The 13,770-nt window shown below is 58.2% G+C and overlaps 6 protein-coding genes across 6 annotated transcripts; 3 read left to right on the top strand and 3 right to left on the bottom strand.

Moving 5' to 3' along the window:
• Positions 1 to 36: 36 nt before the first annotated feature.
• On the bottom strand, positions 37 to 1,586 carry BJ171DRAFT_491540 (uncharacterized protein). The gene is made up of 4 exons (XM_053109742.1): positions 1,293 to 1,586; positions 1,015 to 1,093; positions 574 to 773; positions 37 to 404 (listed from the first exon to the last, which is right to left on the bottom strand). The coding sequence occupies exons 1-4, from the start codon at positions 1,563 to 1,565 to the stop codon at positions 312 to 314; spliced, it is 645 nt and encodes a 214-aa protein (XP_052969890.1). The 5' UTR covers positions 1,566 to 1,586; the 3' UTR covers positions 37 to 311.
• Positions 1,587 to 2,600: 1,014 nt separating this feature from the next.
• On the bottom strand, positions 2,601 to 3,895 carry BJ171DRAFT_455768 (50S ribosomal protein L30e-like protein). The gene is made up of 3 exons (XM_053108291.1): positions 3,637 to 3,895; positions 3,315 to 3,384; positions 2,601 to 3,001 (listed from the first exon to the last, which is right to left on the bottom strand). Exons 1-3 carry the CDS (start codon positions 3,812 to 3,814, stop codon positions 2,752 to 2,754), a joined length of 498 nt encoding a protein of 165 aa, XP_052969889.1. The 5' UTR covers positions 3,815 to 3,895; the 3' UTR covers positions 2,601 to 2,751.
• A 260-nt stretch (positions 3,896 to 4,155) lies between these two features.
• Positions 4,156 to 5,014, top strand: BJ171DRAFT_420308 (uncharacterized protein; the record flags this gene model as incomplete). Its single annotated transcript, XM_053107429.1, has 3 exons — positions 4,156 to 4,260; positions 4,391 to 4,481; positions 4,698 to 5,014. The coding sequence occupies 3 exons, from the start codon at positions 4,156 to 4,158 to the stop codon at positions 5,012 to 5,014; spliced, it is 513 nt and encodes a 170-aa protein (XP_052969888.1).
• A 915-nt stretch (positions 5,015 to 5,929) lies between these two features.
• On the top strand, positions 5,930 to 9,155 carry BJ171DRAFT_491532 (ciliary BBSome complex subunit 1-domain-containing protein). Its single transcript, XM_053109741.1, has 10 exons — positions 5,930 to 6,037; positions 6,296 to 6,699; positions 6,820 to 6,951; positions 7,111 to 7,217; positions 7,307 to 7,421; positions 7,521 to 7,679; positions 7,859 to 8,087; positions 8,238 to 8,371; positions 8,505 to 8,636; positions 8,775 to 9,155. The coding sequence occupies exons 1-10, from the start codon at positions 5,977 to 5,979 to the stop codon at positions 8,979 to 8,981; spliced, it is 1,680 nt and encodes a 559-aa protein (XP_052969887.1). The 5' UTR covers positions 5,930 to 5,976; the 3' UTR covers positions 8,982 to 9,155.
• Positions 9,156 to 9,162: 7 nt separating this feature from the next.
• On the top strand, positions 9,163 to 10,211 carry BJ171DRAFT_491528 (orotate phosphoribosyltransferase). The gene is made up of 2 exons (XM_053109740.1): positions 9,163 to 9,190; positions 9,483 to 10,211. The coding sequence occupies exon 2, from the start codon at positions 9,489 to 9,491 to the stop codon at positions 10,137 to 10,139; it is 651 nt and encodes a 216-aa protein (XP_052969886.1). The 5' UTR covers positions 9,163 to 9,190; positions 9,483 to 9,488; the 3' UTR covers positions 10,140 to 10,211.
• A 1,090-nt stretch (positions 10,212 to 11,301) lies between these two features.
• Positions 11,302 to 12,663, bottom strand: BJ171DRAFT_255504 (uncharacterized protein). Its single transcript, XM_053106726.1, has 3 exons — positions 12,353 to 12,663; positions 12,044 to 12,058; positions 11,302 to 11,757 (listed from the first exon to the last, which is right to left on the bottom strand). Exons 1-3 carry the CDS (start codon positions 12,455 to 12,457, stop codon positions 11,374 to 11,376), a joined length of 504 nt encoding a protein of 167 aa, XP_052969885.1. The 5' UTR covers positions 12,458 to 12,663; the 3' UTR covers positions 11,302 to 11,373.
• Positions 12,664 to 13,770: the final 1,107 nt, after the last annotated feature.

The raw sequence follows: 13,770 nt of genomic DNA, 5'->3' as shown, positions 1-13,770 counted from the left end.
TCGGCCTTGGCGACTCCCCGCCGGCCATCGCACATGTGCTTTGCGGCATTCCAACGCCGTTGGTCACTTGGACAATGTATTCTACGAAGTGTCTCGATCCATGTCTCTCTCAGAGACCCGCGACATGTGTGCAATCCAGCAACACGATCTTGACCGGCCTCGATAGAGGTGCTCGGCATTTGGTGGCCCCGGTACTTGGCGATTCAACACCATCGCCTAACACCGAGAGTATCCAGAGACATCCGGCCGCCCCTCTCCCCTCCCACGACGACGGAGGGTGGGCAGATGGAGCAGACTTGGGTGGCACACAGCTACTTTTCTGATGTAGCCTTGGCAGGGGCCTCCCGGTGTTTGACATAGCTCAAGTAGGCGTTCCAGCCGACATTTACCGAGTTCACAAGCACCTACAGAGGCATAGACCAGTCCATGCAGCCGAGAAGATAGCCGGGAGATACCCAAAGAAATGGCCGTCAGCACACAAAGCCACACGGATCCAAGATTGCCCAACCACAACAGAGCAGCCGGGCGGAGCGCCTCCAGGACTGAGAACGAAAGTGTGTTCCAAGCACGTACCGGCTGGTAGAGCACAGGTATCCATCGGAAGTTGGCGAGCTGCACAGGTGTCCAAACGATGACATCCATGAAGAACGTGGGCAGGATGTCGGCCTTCATATGCTCGATCGCAGACTTGAAGGTCGACCCTGACATCAGATGGGTGCTGATGAAGAAGAATGCCAGGTAGGGTCCATCAAAGAGGACAATATCGGCGATGACTGAGGCCGGTTCGTTCAGCGACGCGATGTGCGGTTGGCATCCAGTGGCAAAAACCGTGATCGAGTGGCATCCAGGGGCAGTTTGGCGATGTGTTGAGAGCAGGAAACGTCAGCCAGAGACGCCGTTGGGTGGGCGACACTCTCTGGGCTCATCACGCTGACTGCGACGGTGTGGGCGAGCAGGGTGGTTCTTCAGGGGGGGGAGGTGCGGGGTACATCCATCGCCCACGACGCAGCTAACCTTTTGCAATCGAGACTTTCCACAGCAGGTTTGTTTTAGATATGTTCATCGTAACAGTTTTCTGATGCTGCTTCTTGATCTGGATGATGAGGGCATACGGATTGCCGGCGATGCAAGGTTCGATTGGGCCACAGTAGACGACGGTCAGACGCGAGGCGAGTGCATCCGAAATGCTGCGAATGTGAGCAATCCGGGTGCATGAAGCAAGCACATGTGGTCCGCGAGAGGGCTCATTCGCCGCTCGAGGACGGCGAGCAAGGAGAAGGCCGGAGGCTTACCGCTGCAGTAAAGTATCCGCCGATCTTGTCCTCAAGCAGCCGGTACCAAAAAGTGTCTAGCGCCACACAGAGCAGAGGCGTGGATGAGACAGGTATGTTCTCGTGTCCAGAGTTGCGAGTGCTGGATGCGAGTGCTGGATGCGGGCCTGGATGGAGCCGCTCGGATCCAGCGTTTCGACGGCGACACCGCCCCGGGAATCGAGGCGCTGCAATTAAGCGGCTCAGCGGTTCCTCGATCGCAGGCACGACGGCACCGCGGCAATGAACATACATGCGGGACCAGCAAAGACAAAGCCAAAGGTTGTCATCGTCAGCGTTCGCTTCCAGTCAATGCCCCACAGACCAACACTTGAATGCGATGGCGTCGAGTGTGCTGACAACTCGGCCGAGGTTGAGTGACCATTCTTCTGGCCGATCGGGGCGGGCGGTGACGGCGGATCGAACTTTTGGCTCACGATATCGCCCACAAGCCACAGCGTGCCGGCCGTTATTGACTGCGACGCATAGCGATGCGTGGTCAGAAACCGAGAGTAGGCGGCAAATATCCTGTTCATCTGAGCCAGGAGCGGCAGGCGGCTGGAGGGTGCGGGGCTGAGCGGGCTGGGTGAGCAGGAGCCTTTGGCAGTCGGCTTGGGTCTTGTATTGCTGGCCGCGAGCTTGCGGATCGGATCGGGTGGAGACGGAGACGCTGTCAGGACGATGGCGATGGCGATGGGATGCACTTGGCGATACCGGTTGCAGCGGGCAGCTGAGACGGGCGACGCAGGCAATGCAAATGCTTGTCGCTCCTGGGCCGAGGCAGGCTACGTGGGCTTACCAAAGAAACAAGCCGGGATGAGGGGTGGCGATTCGATGCAGATCAACATACAAAATAGGGCGTAAGCAAACACGGGATGGAGGGGGCCTCATACTGCCCGATCGGCCAGCCCGATGAGAGCCTGTGCTGCGACAACACCCGGACAGCCTCGGGCAGCAGCGACGGCGGCGCCAGCAACAGAGATGTACGAACCCGACGGTGCTGGCTGGATGTGGAGCAGAGACGAATCGCCCGGCAGCAGCAGAGGCACTGCAATCTCCCTGTCGCTCGCCGACCGACAGCGGGTTTGGTCGCCACTTGTGGCTGCGCACGATTTGGCTGGCTGCCCACACCACAAGCAAACGCCAGTCCAAGGTGAGATTGGCGTACGAGTGCAGGCATCAAACGAGAGCCCGTTGGCAGGATGGGCCGCTCGATCGTCCGAAAGAGCGGCAGCCGGGCCACACCGCCCATGTGCAGCGACGACACCAGCGACGCCGCCGACCAAGCGATCGCGTTTGCAAATATATATTCTTCTGATGAGCAGCGAGATAGCGAGAGTGATCATGCATATGGAGGCGGGCAGGAGTCGGATTAGATAGGGGAAGGAAGAGGAGGGGAGAGGAGGGAGGGAGGGATCAGAGGCCAGAGATGCCGAGGGCTCTACACCGTGGTGATGAGCTTTTGGTTCAGCTCCTTGACGTCACCCAGAATCTCATCATACAGCTCCTTGTACTCGGCAGCATCCTTCTTGACGACCATGATCACACTGGTGGGTCGCTTGGTGGAGCCGGCAAGCCCCAGATCCTCCTTGGAGGGAACGTAGATGTATGGGATATCGGCCTCCTCGCAGAGGACGGGGACGTGTGTGATGACATCGATGGGCGAGATGTCGCCGGCAATGACAACAACGCTGGCGATTCGACGGATCATGGAAGAAAGGGAACGGGAGTATTAGGATCCAGGACGGTGCGAGGACAGCGATCGACTTTCAGAGCAGGGGCGGCAAACATCATCGCGGGCTTGCATCAGACCGGAGGACAGACACTGCAGCCTCAGATTTGTATCCTCCGATATCCGCCGATATCCGATCGGATGTGGGACGACTTGATCCCACACCATCTGATCTCACACGATCTGATACGATATCCCACGATGCGATCTGATACAATCCCACACAAGATCTGATCATCGCGCCGCATCGTGCAGTCCGTGCCGCTGCTTACCCTTTGCTTCCTTTTCGCAGCCCCTTGACGACTTCCTTGACGCCGCGCTTGACATTCTTGGACTTGGCAGCTATGCAGTCCCACAGACGTTGTTAGAATCCATCTTCATGAGATCCGTCGGCTGTCTACATCCAGGTCCGCCCAGTGCAGTCGCTGTCCCCGGATACAATGCTCGATGCACCGAGCAGCAAAGCGCGATCATCGACAACAGCGACGACTCGTTCCGGCTTTGCGTCCGCGGCCGATCCGGTGCCTCGCAGCCACACGGACAGGCACCCGCATAGAATCAGCGCCAACACCGCCAGTCTGTCCCGACATGAACCTTTTTTCACGGTCTTGAGCAGCTTCTTGGTCAGCTTCTTGGTGGCCAGAGGATGGGCGATCGGGCTCACGGAGAGCACCCGGGTCTCGTATGATACCGCCTCCTTGTCATCATCGGCATCGGCGGTCTTGGCGGCCTTCTCGGCCTTGGCCTTCGTGGGGGTCTTGTCCTTAGCCATGGTGCTGCTGGTGGTGGTGGTGCTGCTGCTCGGGTGGAGGGTCGGGTTGGCAGATGGATCGCAAGTGCGCTCGTCGACGCCGTTCCGCCCCGTCGCCGTGTCCGCCAACCGCGGCGAAAAAACAAAAAAACGAGCGTCACGTGGGACATATTAAATGAACCTCCAGGCCAACCGGCGACAGCGATCGGCATGTTCCTGGACCAGCCCGCACCGACGCCGGCACGGCATCCCGTCTTGCACCTGCATCGGCCTGTGGACAGCTGGATTGTCCTGCGGCTCCTCGGAAATCCAACGCTGCACCAAAGCGCCCCTCTGGCTGCCCAGCCCGTGTCCCACGAGCCATGTACTTTTGCCCCAACTGCGCCAACCTGCTGCTGGTCAAGTCCGGCATGACCGGCTATGAACTCCAGTGCCAGACCTGCCCATACGTCTGCCAGATCGAAAGGGTGCGTTGTCTTTGCCAAAGATTGCTCTGCCATGGCCTTTGTGCCGGGAAAGCGCGATCGTCAGATACATCCGGCCATGGCAGCCATCGCGGCTTTCTGACATTGCTGTCGGCCTCCTGTCGTTTGCCAGCCCGTGGGCAGCAAGCGCTGGTTCAAGAAGAAGGAGATCGACGACGTCCTTGGCGGCGAAGATGCCTGGAAGAACGTGGACACGACTGCAGGTTCGTCTGGCTTGCACGAATCGCTCCTCTGGCATCGGAACATCGGTGTGGCGGCTGCGTCCTGATGCGGTTTCCTGGAGCTTGACACAATACCGCAGCGCACAATACCGCAGCGCATAATACCGCAGCATTCGCTGTTGTGTTTTGTCGCTCTTCACTCACAGAGTCCTTCATGTCTGCTCCGTCGGCGTTCTGTCCTCCCGATCTTGCCATCAGTGATGTGTCCCAAGTGCGAGGCCGATCGAGCATACTACTTCCAGCTCCAGATCCGCTCTGCCGACGAGCCAATGACAACCTTCTACAAGGTGCAGACCACTGTATTTCAGCTGTTGCATTGTGGAAAGCTTGCCAGTTTGTGGCCTTGTCCTTACTGGATTGCTCTGTTCCTTCCTCCGCCAGTGTACTCGGCCAACATGCTCTCATCAGTGGAAAGAAAACTAGATATCCCCGCTTCGCCATCCAATTTTGCATTCAATACATCCCTCCGCCTGGCACTGGACGGATGGCAGACACGTCGCCTCGCCCGTATCTGATCATCACGGCCATGGCTGCTCTGCTGCATCAATTCACTGCGAATGTCAATCCCACATTCTGTCCGGACTGTGGGCTTGGCAGTACGCATCCTATCGGCTGGCCCACTCGTTGATGGGCCGCCACAGCAATAGTAGATGGTGGATGGGAGGTTGGCATGGGAGATGCAGCCGTCATGTACCTGGTGAGAGTGCAGGACGGTTCAATCGAAGCCCAGGCAAACTCAGGCGCCCCAGAGACGACTCCTTGAGAGCCTATCGGCATGTATCGCCGAGATATGTTTTTGTGATATCAGCGCATTGCACCCTGGTTCGTTTCGAAGTGTTGCATGGGAAATAGGCTTCCCTCGCCGAGGGCAACTCGGCAGCCAGACTTGCGCGCCCATACCCAGATGCCAGATCCCACGCTCGAAAACGACCGCCGACATTGGACTGGCTTGGTCGACATTGGCTGCATCAAATCCCGACGCTCCAAAGCCGCTCAGATACCGAGGACGATCGCTTGGAGGCAGGGTTCCGCACGGGCATTGCATTGAATCGTATCCGCCCGGCTCGCCTCGATCGCTCTTCCTGTTGTCTGCGACTTTGCTTCTCACCATGGCGGACCCACCACCATCGTCACCACCACCACCGCCGACGGACGATCCCACCGCGAGCGACCAAGGGCCTCGCGAGTCGGGAACAGGCATGCCTCTTGACCATTCATATCAGCACTTTCACCATCTCTCTGCGGACCGACTTACCGACTCGACGCCGGCCTTGAATGTTGGATCTGGCCAGCCTGCTCGCTCTTCCCGGGAGTCCAAGACAAGGCTGAACTCTGTCTCGTTGGTGACCTATGCGGAGCAGGAACACGCCAACGCCGTTGATCAAATGAACCGACAGTGGGGACACGTTATCTACGACCCGCTTGCGCGCATATTTTCGTCGCAGTCCTGTTTTGTGTTGACCAATCTCGATGGTGGATGGGAGCACAACATAGTGGCCGTCGACTATGGAGCCAACGACGATTCTCCGCTGGAGCAGGTGAGCCCGCGACTGAGAACGTTCAAAGGTAATGCGGATTCTGATCGGTATTTGCGAGAACAGGTTTGTCGTTCCATGGTGGGCTCCAGGGAAAGTCGTCGAGGACGCACAGAGCGATCTTCCCAACCACCGTTGACGAGTCATGCCTGGCCATCCGGCAAGTGCGGGAGCGGCTTCCAAGCCAAGACATTCAGGTCGCATGAAAAGACTCATTTACTTCCATCGACCGCAAATATCGCTGCTCCTCTCTTTCCTCAGGCGCTCAGCCGTTCTCGGACACGCCGCTGCAGAGCCTGCCATGCGGCTTGATTTCGTTCTTCCCGGAATCGGCACTGCCAAATATTCCGGCCCTGGCTTTGGCATCGGGACCCTCGCTCTTCATCTACCGAAACAGACGGCCGTACTTCAAGTTCACCCTCCCGAAGGTTCCCGCGAATCCCTTGGAAGAAGACGTCTGGCAGTCGATCCGGGCCGCGCCTACACACGAATCTGGCCAAATCGACCCGCAGTGTGTCGACGATGCCTGGAAACTCCTCAGGGAAATCCGCGAGTCCTCAACCGGCGAGCTTACCAACAGGACCCTGCTCTTTCTATCCATGGACGACGAGATTTCGCGGATCGAGTTTGTCCAGAAAGTCAAGGACCAGCCACTGACTCGCGAGGTGAGTTACTTGGTCCATGCAACCGTCAAGATGGCCGGTACTTGGCCGAGGATTGATTCAGTGAGGGGCAGACGCTTGACCCAGTGCTCAACTGAACTCGCGACCTATCGCTACGTACAGCCAGCCATCACATGCATAGCCGCCATCAAAAGGCATAGCAAAGATGAAGAGTCCATGGACTGCCTCATCGTCGGCTCGGAGGAGAAGATCGTATACATTTTGAGTCCCCCAAACTTCACCATCGTCGAGAAGGTGAGTCCATGCAGCAAGTCCGAGACACCGCCCTTCCTCGTGGGTGCTTGTCGGTCCTCTTGTGCGCTACTGCGCTGGATTTACGGACTTACCCCTGAGATACTCTGCACCGTTGTGCATTCCATCTTGTATGTTCGGCACTGGACGGGTCGGAGTCAGTTCCAGCTGTCGAGTCCGATTGTATTTGTATCGGCCCGGGGCCTCTTTCAAGGGAACTACACAATCGTGGTTGTGTGCCGTGACGGAAGCCTGTACCGACTAAAAGAGTAAAGATCCCGAGGCCGCCCCGCTCGACATGCGATTGCATATCTTGCTGCCGCATTGACGACTCACATTCGCGGACGTTGCTTGGCAGGAACGCATGTGAGCGACTCGTCCAGCTCGAAGTCCAGCCCCTTGGACTGCTGGTGTTCGAGCAAAGTGCCATCGTTGCATGTATGAACCATTGCATATACTGCTACGACTACCAGGTGAGATGATGTCTGTTTCGATGTCATAAAGGGTGGGGTCTGATCGAATCAGCCGCTCTCTCTCTCGCTCTCTCTCTCTCTGACCCGTCATGCGTCCAGGGCTATCGAAGGTTTTCTATCCTGATGCCGGCCGCAATCGCATGCATCGAAGCGTTTGCACATCCATCCAAGCGATATGTCGGATATCTGGTTGCACTCGAGAACCGACATGTCCGAATCTACAACGGCAACATACTGGTCTCATGCATACTCGCAGATGTAGGTTTTCTGTGCACAATCCAAAGCTGGTGGCCATGCGGTTCACCTGCCATGCGCGGGATGAGCTGGTCGACCGGCTGGGGCTGACTGCTTTGTCAAGCAGCTTGCAAGCGGAGGGTATATAGATGTGCTGAACCTTAGAGGATGGGAAGTCACCATCTCTGCACTTTGGGCTCTAGGGAATTGTCAAGGCCGTGAGGTTTGGAACGTTTGCTCGCGAAGAATCCTGCCTGGTCATGCTGATGACCTCGGGCGGTCTGCTAGTGAAGCGGCTCAAGAGAAGCACCGAGCTTGTCAGCGGCGATTCAGTTCTGAGACCACCCAAGGAACAAAACATTCCCATTCCAGTTCCAAAGAAGACCAAGATATTCATGGAGCAGTCGAATCGGGAAAGAGACCAGGCAACAGGTAGAGTCCGGGGCAATATGGAGGTGGGAAGCGGGGACATCAGTACCGTGAAGCTCGCACCAGCACCGTCAGGGTCTGCATACAAAATGTCCACTACAGCGAGTAACATGGGGGTTTGGATCGGTGCTCTGATATCGATGCGCCTCGCAGATCTCTATCGATTATTCCAACACGGTCTCACCAAGCTCAGGATACAGGCGCTCAAAGGGTATATGCAATTGGAATCCCGATCCGCGGACCCATCTGGATCGTCGGCATCGCTCCCAGTGAAGCTGGACGCAAATGTAAGTGCTTTGGAGGCAGCCATCCTTTGGTGGCTCTTCTTCGGTGCAGCCACTCGTCTGTGAGCAACAGTGGCACACATTGCATGTGCGGAATCATCACAATCGCTCCTGATGGCTCTGCTTGCTCGGGCAGCTTCTCGGCTTGGGCCCGCTCTACAGACTCGAGCTGCGACTGGAAAACATTGGGACAGAGCCTTTGTCGAATCTGGCTGTGCATTTGCGACACAGTTCACGCGACATTGTACCTCGCTGCAGGGGCTTCCAGGTAAGATTGGCTCTAGCCAGCGATACTGGTTGTGGAGCGGCTGCAGCGAGCTTTCGCAGGTCTACACGGATATCTGACATCTGGATCATGTTCACCCAACGCTACCACTTGGCGTCTCGCACCTGCACGGCTTTGCAGCTGCCGCTACTGGTGCCTGGGCTTGCATATCAGCTCGAGACAGATTTGCACACAGCAGCGCGGGACGATTCGGGCGGCAGTTTTCCTAACCTCGCGGTCCCAGCGCCAAAGCTCACTGTTGTCGTTCACGGCCGCGGGCCGGGCGGGCCGTTGCTGTGTGCCGAGGTTGACCTGGGCGCGATGGCCTGCACTCATCCGCCGACATGAATTGCAGCACATGAATTGCAACCCATGACTCGCAGTACATGGCCCGCTTGAGGGAGTGCTGGTTCTTTGTGGCTGGACAGTGTGTGGCGCAGGCTGGAGGATAGTGGCGCAGCATCCGCGCAGCTCACATGACCGGCGGGCGGCCAGCATTTCGCACAATCAATTTTTTCCGACATTGGCACGAAGCTTCATTGTGCTCGATCACACAGGTGCTGTCCGCTTGCTCTGACGCCGATATGCACATAGACGATGCTGTTGCCGCCGTCACCGCTGCTGCAGCAGGGAGGGCTGCTGGCAAGTGTGAATGGTGGGGGGGGGGCGGGATCTCAAGGAGTCGTCGCTGGCTGCACGATCTGCGCCTGGAGGTGCTTGAGGTTGATCTGGCCAGCCTCCTGAGCTCGCCCAACCAGTGATAGCAACCAGGGCCCCTTTTGCATTTGTCGTCCGCGCAATACCGCCGGCCCAAACGAACTCACCGCACGCATCTCCGCATGCAACCAGGCCGCCATGAAGGAATACCAGCGAGAGTTTCTGCAGTTCGCAATTGAAAACAAGGTGCTGACCTTTGGGAGCTTCAAGCTCAAATCCGGTCGCATCTCGCCTTACTTCTTCAATGCCGGCCTCTTCAACACGGGCGAGGCGCTCGCTCGCCTGGGCAAATACTATGCCTCGGCCATCGTGGACTCTGGTCTGCAGTACGACGTTCTCTTTGGTCCCGCATACAAGGGCATCCCGCTCGTCTCGGCCACATCCGTTGCCCTCTACGAGCACCACAAGGCTTCGGTCCCGTACTCGTTCAACCGCAAGGAGGCCAAGGACCACGGCGAAGGCGGCAACATTGTTGGCGCGGCGCTCAAGGGCAGAATCGCCATCATCGACGACGTCATCACCGCCGGCACCGCCATCCGAGAGTCGGCTGCACTGATCACGGCCAACAACGCCCAGGTTGCCGGGCTCATCATTGCCCTTGACCGCCAAGAACGGGTCACCGAGGACTCGCCCTACTCGGCCATCCAGCAGGTCGAGATGGATCTCAAGGTTCCTGTCATCTCGATTGTCAAGATGGAGCATCTGATCGAGTATCTCGCGGGTCTGTCTGGCTTTGAGAAGGAGGTCGAGGACATCAAGCAGTACAGGGCCAAGTACGGTATTGCCTAGGCAAGCCGGCCCCGCTGCCAATGCGTCGGAGCCCCCTCCCGCCTGAAATAAACACCACTTTCGTTTACAATGTAGAGTATTCCCTCTGCTGTCCGCTCCTCGGGCCTGTGCGCGGGATGCGGTCGTGGATGTGCTGGGCGAGCGCAGAAGGAAAGCGGGCGAGATCGGCACAGGCGGAGACTCGTGGGCTCTCCCCTCCATCGCTCTGCATTCTGGGTGCATCTGCCCGAGTCTGCGTCCATCCACCCATTTCGCTCCAGAGCCACAGGGCATAGAGTCACCGACAACGACGGCCGTCCCGCAAAATCCAAGCTCTGTCAGGCGGCTGGTCGCTTCGGCTCGACCGATCTGGCTCCACGTCCATCCACCTCCATCGTCTGCCAACGGATCTGCCCGATGGCTGCAGGGCGGCTCACAGGCTCGCAGACGCTGTCGCCACAAGAAAGGGTTGTCTGGGATCAACTGCATCTTGGATCGCTCTGGTCTGCCAGGCCCCATCGCTCAAGGCTGCCCCGACACATCTACAATCTCGGCCCGACGGTGCCGGTTCTCGACACCCGACCATGAACCAACAACCAAGAGCAAGACAGGATGGTGAAGACGATACTCTCGCCCTGGACAAGCCCGACCGTTTTCCGGGATGTGGCAGCCAGATAGCTCGAGCAAGGGTTTCTGGATGGACCGACAGCCGACGCAGTCGTGCATTTATTGGATCCTTGGCGGATCGACAATGGCAAAGCCGCAGGTGGCAATCGAGAAAGGCAGCCGAGCAGAAGGCACAGGAGAACCCGGAACAGTGGACAAAAGGGCAACGGAGCAGATGCAGCATCAACCAACTCACCTCCGAGTGCGGACTGCGCCTTGGTGCAGCTGTGTGGTGCCATATCTTCGATACGGACCCTGCTCTCGCTTCTGGAGCCCAAGGTGGCGGATGACACTCTGCAGCTCCGATCGCACTTGGCGAGGAGACAGAGTGCCTGTTGCTGTTGTTGTTGCTGGTGCGTTTCCACGGCGGGCCTTCGCTGGGTTGGCTGGCTATCCTCTATCAGCGAGGGATCTGGGCGCTTGGGGGACAGCGCGCCTGTTCTGATTCGGCCTGGGTTGCTCTCGAACAGCTTGCTCGTTCCATTTGGCTTGATCGGTCAGCGGGAGATTCTCTTCGGTGCCCGATTGTCTCCAGGGTGCTGTGGCCAGCCACTCGCCCACGCACCCAATCTCGTCATTGTTCAGCCGTTCAGCCGTTCAGCTGATCTGCCGCCGACATGGTGGTGATCTCCGGGCTTGCACCGGCTGCCTCGCCGAGCGAGTCCGCCAGCGGCGGCAAGCGTCCTGCAGCGGTATCGATGCATGAAATCAGCGTGGCCAGAATGTGGGCAGCGGCAGGAGCGGCCTGGTTCCATCCTCCGGGATTCGGCGTTGCAGACGCTTTCAAGGCAAGAAACAAGCGATCAATGATATTAGATCGGCACGAGCAACAAGAGCAGCGAGAGTAAGGACGAGCCGGGTGGGTGGTGCAAGGCAAGCGGAAGATTCGTGGCTGAAGCCGAGTTGGTTGGTTGGTTGGTTGGTTGGTTGGTTGATGGGTTGGTGGGTTGGTCGTTGGCTGTTGGAAGGGGTTCTACCGTGGGAAAGCAGAATCGAGAGGGCCATCAATCGCACCACCTTCATGCTTGCGACTGCGGGCCGCTTTCCAAGCACCGACGCAAGTTTGCTGCGGCTCGATGCCTGTCCAGTATCAATTGCCAGGGAAGCAATCCGTCTGTGGCGCGAACGATGCCGCAATGCATACAGGCAGGTGTTCATGCGCCCAAGGAAAAGCGCATCCTCGCTCATGGCAGGCGGTCCCAAATCAATACACATGTCGACGGCGCCGGATACACCGCCGGAGCTTGATGGATGCTTACCGATGGTTGTGCTGTCTGAGGCGATGGAGCAAGCCCGTATTCAAGCAGAGATCGACACTGTTAGCACAGCAGCGGTTACTCGAACCTCTCCATAGAGCGGGATGTCGCTGATTGGGCGCTGCACGAGCTCTGTGTCGACCCCAGATGGTCTCGCGCAGATCCAGTGCCACTCCGGATGAGTTGGCAAGAGCAGAAGCACTGCTGCCTCCATCCACATGCACTCATCTGTGCAGCGATAAAATCCGCTCCAGCAATCCAGCCGACCGATCCAAGGCGTTCCGCACAGCATTGCTTGCAAGTGATACATACAAACTGCGGTTCGGCGAGGGTACCAGGCAGGTTATGACCAGAGTGCGAGTTGATGGGGGACGATATGTGCATGAAAGGCATTCGGTTGGGAGGAGGCGACATCATGAGCCCGGTTCCTTAGGGTGGATGGTAGTTCGTGTCGGCTCATAGAGAGGATCGAGATCTACTTGTGCAGATATACTGTGCGAAAGTCGCAGGGTATATCGCCCATCATCATTTCAAAAAATGCAAGCGAGAGAGAGAGAGGGGGGGTGGATAGAGAGCGAGGAGTGGATGGAGGGATGAATGAAGAAAAGGGTGGAGAAATACAAATAAGGCGTCAACTAGAGAGCGATGCAGACCGGTGGCCTTGATCAAATCGGATCCAGAGGAGCCACAGAGGTCCAAGTCAGGTTCAAAGTTTGGAGCGCATCCGGATTTCACTGACAGCTTGGACGGACAGCACGAGCGGGTCGGGTAGAACGGGTCTTGAGTTCCAGAAAGCGGAGCCTATGGGCTTGAGGAGCACAGCTGCGGCCCTAGCGCTGTTTATTGTCACTGCCTCGGGTCGAGGTAGAGGCTGAAGCCGAGGCATGGACGTTCTGAGAGACAAAGTCCGGTTTTCTGCTGCTCGACGGACCATCAGTCCGGAAAGGTTGATCGCCAGAGGGCCTCTCTCTGTATGCGCTGCCGGAGGTATCGCCGTGGGCAGAGCCGGGACCTGAAGCGCCATGGCGGGGCGAGGGAGCTCGCTGAGCATGTCGCGGGGGAGGGCTGCGGGAGTGGAATCGCTCGTTCTTGTGGCGTTTATATCGACCGTGGCTTCTCGACCGCGATCGATTCGGCAAATGGCGTCGCCGAGGTCTCGACGCGGACCACGAGCGTGAGCGCGAGCGGCCCGGCGATCTCGAGGCTGCAGAGCGTCCGTGGACAACCGAGGCTACACTCGCAGAGCGGCGGCTGCTTCTTGAGCGGGAGTTTGACTGAGGACGCTGTCGCCGTGTCGGGGAGCGTCCACGACCCAATCCGTTTGAGCGAAGTGGATGGCGAGATGCCGACCTGGACTGCGGAGACGGTGAGCGCGAGGGAGAGGAGTATGAGATGGAAGGCCGTCGGACGTGGCGGCCACCCGGGTATCGATGACGATGCTGCCGAGGTGAAGGAGAGCGGGAGGCAGAGCGCGACCATGAGCGATCCCGTCGCTGGGGGTATCGGCGGCGGCGGCCCCACGACCTCGAGCGCGATCGAAGCTGTCTGGGCGATAGAGGTCGCTTGCGTGGTGCCCCATTCGACCGAGGATTCTCGCGAGTATAGGACTGTGACGGAGCACCGTTCTGGACCGAGCCTTGCGGATCAGCAGCGGCAGCAACAGCAGCAGCAGCAACAACAGCGGCAGGGGACTGTGGAGGAGGAAATGAGTGCTGCTCTGCAACTTGGAA

Source organism: Polychytrium aggregatum (genome assembly GCF_025602895.1).
Source record: "Polychytrium aggregatum strain JEL109 chromosome Unknown BJ171scaffold_6, whole genome shotgun sequence".
NCBI classification, from domain to species: Eukaryota; Fungi; Chytridiomycota; class Chytridiomycetes; order Polychytriales; genus Polychytrium; species Polychytrium aggregatum.
The sequence above is the reverse complement of the archived record's forward strand: the minus strand, read 5'-3'. Positions and strand labels throughout refer to the sequence as shown.

Coding starts and splice junctions, on each gene's coding strand:
- BJ171DRAFT_491540 (XM_053109742.1), bottom strand. CDS start 1,565: ATGTATGTTCATTGCCGCGGTGCCGTCGTGCCTGCGATCGAGGAACCG. Junction 1,094..1,292: donor GCGGATACTTTACTGCAGCG/GTAAGCCTCCGG, acceptor CTCATCATCCAG/ATCAAGAAGCAGCATCAGAA. Junction 774..1,014: donor GAAAGTCTCGATTGCAAAAG/GTTAGCTGCGTC, acceptor AACCGGCCTCAG/TCATCGCCGATATTGTCCTC.
- BJ171DRAFT_455768 (XM_053108291.1), bottom strand. CDS start 3,814: ATGGCTAAGGACAAGACCCCCACGAAGGCCAAGGCCGAGAAGGCCGCC. Junction 3,385..3,636: donor GCTCAAGACCGTGAAAAAAG/GTTCATGTCGGG, acceptor GGGACTGCATAG/CTGCCAAGTCCAAGAATGTC. Junction 3,002..3,314: donor CTGCGAAAAGGAAGCAAAGG/GTAAGCAGCGGC, acceptor TCGAATCGCCAG/CGTTGTTGTCATTGCCGGCG.
- BJ171DRAFT_491532 (XM_053109741.1), top strand. CDS start 5,977: ATGGGAGCACAACATAGTGGCCGTCGACTATGGAGCCAACGACGATTC. Junction 8,088..8,237: donor GGAAAGAGACCAGGCAACAG/GTAGAGTCCGGG, acceptor TGCGCCTCGCAG/ATCTCTATCGATTATTCCAA. Junction 8,372..8,504: donor CAGTGAAGCTGGACGCAAAT/GTAAGTGCTTTG, acceptor TTGCTCGGGCAG/CTTCTCGGCTTGGGCCCGCT.
- BJ171DRAFT_491528 (XM_053109740.1), top strand. CDS start 9,489: ATGAAGGAATACCAGCGAGAGTTTCTGCAGTTCGCAATTGAAAACAAG.
- BJ171DRAFT_255504 (XM_053106726.1), bottom strand. CDS start 12,457: ATGATGTCGCCTCCTCCCAACCGAATGCCTTTCATGCACATATCGTCC.